The sequence below is a fragment of the Pelodiscus sinensis genome, unplaced genomic scaffold (assembly GCF_049634645.1).
Source record: "Pelodiscus sinensis isolate JC-2024 unplaced genomic scaffold, ASM4963464v1 ctg34, whole genome shotgun sequence".
In the NCBI taxonomy this organism is placed as follows: domain Eukaryota; kingdom Metazoa; phylum Chordata; order Testudines; family Trionychidae; genus Pelodiscus; species Pelodiscus sinensis.
The window spans coordinates 1,356,220-1,364,186 of NW_027465849.1; the positions used below are offsets into that span (position 1 = coordinate 1,356,220).

General features: G+C 51.0%; 1 protein-coding gene across 1 annotated transcript in view; it reads right to left on the reverse strand.

Annotated features, from left to right (window-relative positions):
• Nucleotides 1–7,590, reverse strand: part of LOC142823745 (uncharacterized) — a 76,973-nt gene extending 69,383 nt beyond the window's left edge. The window contains exons 1-3 of the mRNA XM_075915065.1: nt 7,453–7,590; nt 1,563–1,640; nt 199–546 (exon numbers count right to left, since the gene is read on the reverse strand). Of these exons, the coding sequence (XP_075771180.1) occupies nt 199–546; nt 1,563–1,632 (418 nt within the window). The 5' untranslated portion in view covers nt 1,633–1,640; nt 7,453–7,590. The remainder of the gene's footprint in view (nt 1–198; nt 547–1,562; nt 1,641–7,452) is intronic.
• Between the last annotated feature and the right edge of the window lie 377 nt (nt 7,591–7,967).

Genomic DNA, 7,967 nt, shown 5'->3' on the forward strand with positions numbered 1-7,967 from the left:
GCATATATGTTCTTGTGCAAGACTGGGCAATGTAGATGTAGCTTGAGTGAGAAGGGATAGCGCCTCCTACTGAGTCCTGCACATCAGTCTCTGAAACGCAGGCTCCTATTGCTGTGCTGGGCTCAGTTTTGTGGCTCTGCCAGAGGTACAGGAGGCTCCAGCTGGCCAAGCCCAGTGACTCTTAGTGCCATGTCTCACCTGAGACCCATAGCTCAATAGTGGCTTCACGACTCCACTCTGGGTTCTTCACAAAGCAGTGGTATTTCCCTTTGTCTGCCACTTGGAGCTGTTTCAACTTCAGGGAGATGTTGCCGCTGCTGAACTCCTGTAGGAACAGCTCCGTCCGGTTCTGGTAACCCTCCCCTGGCTGTTCATTGGGACCTTCATCCGAGTACTCATGAACTGGGATTAGTTCTGTGCCAATTTTCCTCCACAACACGTACATGCGGGGCAGTCGGGCGGTGGGCGAGAGCTGGCAGGGTAACACCACATCCTGGCCAAGTATCCCCACCACAGGGCGTGGGGAGCCAGATAGGGAGAACTTCTCTGGAACAGACAAACCCCAAGAGCAGAGTTAGAGGAAAGAGGACAAGGCATTGCAGACACACAGTGAGTTAGAAGGAGAGGGCATCACTGAGTTAATTTAAATGTCATCAGACATGCACTGCCCATAGGAGAAAGTTTCCAGGCTGAGCCATGTGAAGCTCAATACAGTTATTCTCAGTGTGGTCCCAGGGCAGTGCAGCCACCCCATAGCTGAACAAGCTAGTCCTCCAGTGATGTCCTACAATCCCCAGGAAAGTCCTCCAAAGGTGTCTGTCTTGCAACTACCTATGCTCTATAGGCAAGGGGTGGCCCCAATGGAATCTTCCTGCCAATTTATAGCCCCATGACACCCAGTTACAAACTTCTTCCACCACAAGCAACTTCTTTGGTTATCCAGTTTCAGATACATGCAGCCCCACCACAGCTGCTGAGAAATCACCTCAGAGAGCTTCTGCCTGGCCTGAGGGTACCAAGTCTTTGAAGGACCTTTGGGACAATGCACATACCCTCCATAGAATCAATATCCAAAACACAGAAACTGTCTCAGATGGGGATTCATTGTCCTGGAATTGGTGTCTGGGGGAAATTAAGCATTGGAAGGTGATTTATGTCTGAGCAACAGCCATGTTGAAAGGTATCCAAGTTGGTCCAGCTCACCATGGAGAATATAAAGCAATGCATTGCCTAGATGCAACCCATGACACTCACTATGTGGTTACAGTTGGGCAGGGATAAGAGGGAGATTTTCAAAGCCAATAAGGTGGGGGAAATGTGAGTAGTCAACTTGACTACTCAATAAGCTTAGGCTTATCAGATAGCCAACTAGTTGGCTACTCCTTTAAATCCCTAGCTAGGACATGCACCACTTATCCTAAGGTCATCCCCTCCTGACACCCCCTGGACTTGGCCCTTTCACTCTGAAGGACTGAGGACATATTAGGGGTCCACAGATGCTCATACCCAGCCCAGCAGGGACAGAGGAACAGGGAGGAATATTTGGGTTAAAACACTTTTACCAGAGAGAGCACACGGCACCAGAAGGAGGATCCCCAGGCTGCACACACAGAGCCGCCATCGCATTGCCATGGGAACACCTGTCAGGAGAGAGCAGGGATGGTTAACACTCCCCAGCCTGTGTGAGGCGCCAGCAGGGCAGGGAACACACCCCATCCATTGTCTGACCCCAGTCTCTCTGCTCCCAGTCAGAGCATCTCCCCAGTACCCCAGCACCATTCTTCCAGAAACCTTCCCCTTGTCAGGTTTTCATGCTTCCATTGCAAAGAGCATCTCCCCAGGACAGGAGAAGATTTCATTTCTGGCACCAGGAATTTACACCACTGGGCTGTGCCGTGTATCCACACCCATTTCCTCCCCTTGTCAGTTCTCTGACCAGGCATTGATACAAGTGCCCCCCAATTCCAGTGCAGGGTGAGCCTGCAGCAGAGCAGAGGAAACCCCAGTGGTACTCACATGACTATCCCCCGCAGAAAGAGCCTGGCTCTGTGTCTGCCTCCACCTTGGAGAATACAGCAGACATGTAACACGGGGCTCTCCACAGTTACCTGCATGAGCTAAAGCCAGGCTGTGCAGCTGGGGCTGGGACAGGCTCAAGTGCTGTGAGGGTCAGGCCCAGAGGAGATGGGTTTCACATCTTGGTGAATGGGTGACACCAGGGCACCTTTCTAAAGAGTCAGCTTAGCTACTTCAGTAAGTGACTCTGCCAAGTGACAGGGATGGGCTGGCAGGGGCTGGCACAGACTCCAGGGGATATCTGCTTCCCAAGCCCTGATGTCAATGGAGACCATCATATCAGTAGATGTTACAGTAAGATGAATGGTGAGCAGAGGGTAATGAGGAATTGTCTCTGCTCTGCTTGTACGTTTTGGCAGTTCTCCAGCCTGCGTACACAGGGTCAGACTGGATAGACTCCGTGGTCTCTTCTGGCCTTAACATCTGTGAAACAATTTATGATTCACTTCCAGCAACCTCCAAACATGTCCATCGTGTGTGTGTGGTGCATTGAAACCTGGATTGGAATTGGAAGCTGTCAGTATAAATAAGGGTCTTTCTGGTCCTGCTAGCAGGCAGGGGGCTGTGTAAGAAGCTGTGTGATATGGGTCTGCAGCAGGTAGATCTACAAAGAGCAACCAAGAGCAAAGTGGAGTTACCTACATACACCATGTCTGTTCCTTGAGTGTTATCATTCTGGATTCAAGGAATAAAGTTGTGTTATGCTAAGTCCTCTGTGAGTGCTGGGAGCATGACACTGGGCACTTTCCCTCTAAAGAAACCTCCTTTCTGAGTCCACTGAAAGTCACTGGGTAAAGAATTGCTGGAGGGCAGGACTAAATCCAAGACACTTTAGAACAGTGTTTATTAAAGTGTGGCATGCCACATAGACATGGTGACCATAAGTCCCCTTTTTTCTGGGACAGCTGTGGATTTAAAGACACCCTGCGCTAGCACAGTGCAGCAGCAACTCCCCAGCTCCATCCAGCACGTAAGTGGGTCCCTTGGTGCTTTGCGCATGTAGCCAGAGCCACTGCCAGTGGCACGCAGTGTCCAGAGCTCCAAGCTCACTTGCAGCACATGCCGGTGTCCAGCAACCATTTCCCCCACATGACCCTTCCCTCCTGCTGGTGCTCTCTGTGCATGGCCCTTTCTCCCCCCACCCCTTTCCACCTCACTGGGGGAGAGGTAGTGCACAGACCTGCTCTCTCTGCCACGCTCCACAAGCCTGGTCCAGTGGGATGTGTGTGTGTGGGGGGGGGGGGGGGTTTCTCTCCTCTCCCCCACCCTCCTCCTAATGGGATCCAAAGTAGGTGCGGGGACTGCACTAAAATTAGCACCAGGGGTAGCCCAGCTCAAAGCCCAGCAAGTGATCCTGACCCAGAAGCAGCTGGGGCCAGGGCTGCCGGAACTCCTGTGGCCCAACCACGGACTCCAGATCAGCAAACTGGAAGGCAAAAGGTAGGGGAGGGGTATGGAGAGAACTGGGGGGGGATGAGAGGAAGGGGCTTGTGCTGAGGGGAGGGGAGCAGGGCAGGAGAAGAAAGGGGAAGACACCAAGGGGCACGGTGGAGGAGAGACAAATGCCAGGGGGCCAAGAGGAGACAATGAGGAAAAGGGCAGTAGGAGGAAGGGGTGGTGTCAGTGGGGGTGGGAGGGTGGAGGAGACGGGGTGTTGCTGGGAGAGGAGAGGGGAGGGGCACTGGGGGCAAGAAGGAGGAAGGGGAGGTGCTGGGAGCAGGGTTGAAAGGAGGAGTGGGCCTGGGGAAGGCGGGGATGGAGCAAGTCATGTGTGAGGGTACAGAGAAGCATGAGAGGAACTGGTGCAGAAGGTGGTGAGGGGATGGGCATAAGAGGGAAAGGGGGGCAGGGGCAGTGAGGGAACGGGGAGGCACCAAGAGCATGCAGGGCTAAGGGAATGTACAGGTGCCAGGGGATTCTGGGGATGAAGCAGAGGGGAAGGCACCTGCAGGGGAGGGACCAACACAAGAGGAGAGAGGCAGGGCAGGTGTGTTGAGAGAGGTGTTAGGAGAGGGGATGAGGAGGGGTAGCTACACATGATCAGAGTGGGGCTACTGGAGGAGTGGGCACAGGGGGGAGAGAAGGGCTGATGCAGGGGGGCAGATTCCAGGACAGCTGAGGGCAGTGAGAAGGGCAGGAGTCAGGACAGCAGGGGGAAAAGGAGTCAGGGGTTGGGAGGCAGCAGGCACCAGGGGAGATGATTGAGTAAGGGGAGGAGACAGCAGCAGAGGGAAAAGGTAGAGGTTTATAAGATATTAATAACTTGGGAGCCACAGAGTCACATCCAAACAAGCCACATGAACTCAATACTAGTGCACAACACAAAATTCATTCTGCTCATGAGAGGAAAATCTTAGATGGAACACTTCCCCCAGACTCTCTCCTCCCTTCCCCCTAAGTTAATGCGACACATTGAGTTAATGCAATTCCAGGATAGTTGCATGAGGGGGATTTTGTGGGAGCTAAGCTCATCCCTATTGGTAGAAGGATGGTGGGAAAACTTCTTAGAGGGGGGTCACACGACACCTTTTACTTCTGGTCATGTGTCCATCTTGACCCTGAGTGTCAGGGACATGATTAACAGAGGTCATGGGGTGTGGCTAATATGTCTATAATTTTGGTTCTGAAAATATGGTCACCATATGTGGAGAGAAGAGAGTTCAAATAGCTGCCCTTAAAGGGGCAAGCTTTTTTTTTCATCCTCTAGAAAACAATCCTTGGTGTTCCCCATTAAAAAAAAATATTGTTTGGTGTTCTTTTGTCTTAAGAAGTTTAAGAAACACTGTTTTAGAAGGTGCTCAGGGCAGGGCAGGGTGGTCGGGGAAAGGTTAAGGCCTAAGGGCTGCAGGGTTGTGCTGAGGGCCCCAGCAGACTATTCTTCTGTTTTAAAGAAAACAGTTTTAAATTTTCCCATTATCATGTGTGGGGAGAAAAGCTCTGAATCAGGTGTTGGGTTAAATGGTTCCATCCACACCTGCCCGAGTCTGCTGAGAGCTGGAGGCTAGAGATTTTAAAGGAAGAACTACCCCATACAGATAATCAGGAGGTTTACTGCCAGTTCCCCCAAATGTAGCCTGTATGTGATGGGAAAAAACCCTGGGGACCCGCTCCCCGACTTGTACCTCTGTGATGATCTTGTGGTTCATTAAACAACAGCCCAGTGAGTGAGAAAGGAATAAAACTTATCAAAAACAAACTAGAGAGTATCTGTGGTGATCTGCCGGCTGCTCTTCTGCATCTTGCTTCCTGACTCAACTCAATCTTCCACAAACATATCTCTACATCTTCCCTCCTAAAATACCCATTAGCTTTTACTTTACACCCATATATAAACAGCTAACAACTATCTAATTACACCTTCATTAAATTATACACCGGTGTAGTACATTTCCATAAAGTCAAAATGTCAGATACTTAGAAAGGAGAAGTTACCAGCACATCGCTCCAGAAAGAGTCTTTATGTTCCTCACATATTCCTTCTCCAGACAGTTTAGCAAATCTGAGGCCTAGTCTATTCTTACCTGGAAGTTCAAATTAAGATATGTAATTCCAGCTACATTAATTGTGTAGCTGGAGTAGACATACCTTCATTCAACCTTTGGCACCATCTACACAGCAAGAGGTCAATGTAAGAAAAGCTCCTGTTGACTTCCCTTAATCCTGATGAGAAGTAGGAGGTCCAGTGTCAACCCGGGTGCCCTCAGCATTTGATTAAGCAGGTCTTTACTACACACACTAAATCAAACTCCAGAAGATTGACTGCCACAGATTCAATCTTTCGGGAAGTGAAAAAATGGCCTTGGTGTTTCAGTGTATTTATTCCCCGGCTCTTATCTTCTCAGAATCAGCCTTTCATTATAGACCGAGTCAGTTTCTGTTTAGTCCATTGAAGATAAATGATTAGTCAGTGGTGAAATGCCAGAGGCCACTCCAGTGTGGATGTTATGGAGCTTTCCAGGATTACTCTTAGATCCCTTTGATAATACCTGTGTCTCCTTGGTATTTCTAGTCTGCATTTGATCTTAGATGCTGCTATTTGACCCCAAGCATTAGGCAGCTCCGATTGGCCAGTTTCTGGCCAAAAACCAGCCAATAGGATCATTCTGGGACCAGCTCTAATCCCCAGCGTCTTTGCGGGGCTCTTGTTCAGCCTAATAACACAGAGTAAAATACTGAAAAAGCACCTAAGTCCCATTGGCTTTCCATAGGAGTTATTGGTCAGATCCACAACAGGATAGAGAGGGATGAAGGGCTAACTGCTCTGACCATGCCTATCAGTTCAAATGCTGAACTAAAGACAGCCAGGAGCCGGTGAGAGAGACAGAGGGTGTGGGCATGTGGCCTGTGTATCAGGAGTGTCCGGCTGAAGCACTCACCAGGTCTGATTCCCTGTCTCTGATTTGGGGCAGGGATTTGATTTCAGGCCTTTCCCATCCCAGATGGGTCTCCCAGCAAGAAGAGCTCCACAGGCCCCATGGCAAAGGTGGGCTCTGAGGAGGAATTTTGAGGAGAACAAGCTGGTGGCTTTGTGATTGCTGAGGGGAAGCTGTTCCCGTGCCTGGCGGCAGCGTGGGAAAACATAGGAGCGCTGGCGAGAACAGGCCAACATTCCAGGCTGCCATGGCTGGCAGAGTGAGAGCTGGTGGCTTGAGGCACTGTAGGGTCTGACAGGTGATATGGGATCTAACCCCACATGTCTCCCCAGCTCAGACAAGGCCTGTGCAGTCAGTGCCTTGTACTGGGTGCACACCTGTTCTACCACAGCATCATGTCCCACCAAACATGGCTTGGGAGCTCTGAGCCCAGCTAGGCTCAGCTCCACCCACTGCCAGGCTGAGAGCTCAGTGGGTCAGGGATGGTCTCTCACTGTCTGTATGTGCCACACCCAGCACAGTGGGGCCCAGATCTCAGTCAGGATCTGTGCACTGCCTGGCATAATGGGGACACAGTTCTCAACTGGGGCTTCCGGGTGATACTATAGCACACGTAATAACAACAGGGAGGCACCTTCCACGTAGAGCTCTAAGCTAAATGAGAACCCCCACTCATACTTCTGGTGTGGCACAACACACACACACACACTTCTGGTCTGGCAGCCCCTCCCTCTAGGGACATTGGTAGGACAGGGCTGTGCAGCCCTTTTGAAGAAACACCATATCACCTATGCATCTCATCACAGCCTGCAGGGAAAGGCCCCCAGGAACCCCAGATGGCCACACTGTTTGGGGGGGAAACAATGGGTCTGAGCAGTGACTCACACCCACAATCTGGGTTTGCCAAGTGCCGATGGGAGGTGGGAACAGGAGGACGAGCTTCCAGCAAGAAGGAGCAGCCCCTGAGAGCAAAGAAAGGGGGCAATAATGGGGAGAAACCTACCTTAAGGATTCAGTATGTCCCAGGAGATGCCGTGTAGTGAGCGTGGGGTCCTGCACGACACTGAGCACCTGAGAAATTGAATGGACGTGCTGGGGCAGAGGAGAAAATGGGTCCTGAAGCTATGAGTGAACTCTGACTGAGGGAAAGTGAAAGCTCCAGAGCACCTGTCACATATTAACCTGGTTATTGCAATAGAGGTTTAATCCAGACAGGGGTTAGTTACACAGTGAGCAGTGAGGGATTACATGCCGCGCAAAAACCAACAGCCCCAGGGACTATGGCTCAGTGCCAAGAAATGCAAGTGATTGGATGGAACTTGGAACAGGAAGTGCAGAGCAGAACAGCCCAAGTGGTTTCTAAGGAGGAACCATTATGATAGCGTGGATAGGGGCTTCTGTTAGGGGTTTATGGGTGTGTAGGGAGCCAGAATCTGCCAGGCCACAGCACCAGTCTCTACTGTGCCTATTGGAGTCCGGGAGGTGGGTGCGCATTAGCCCGTCCAAATCTAAAGGACC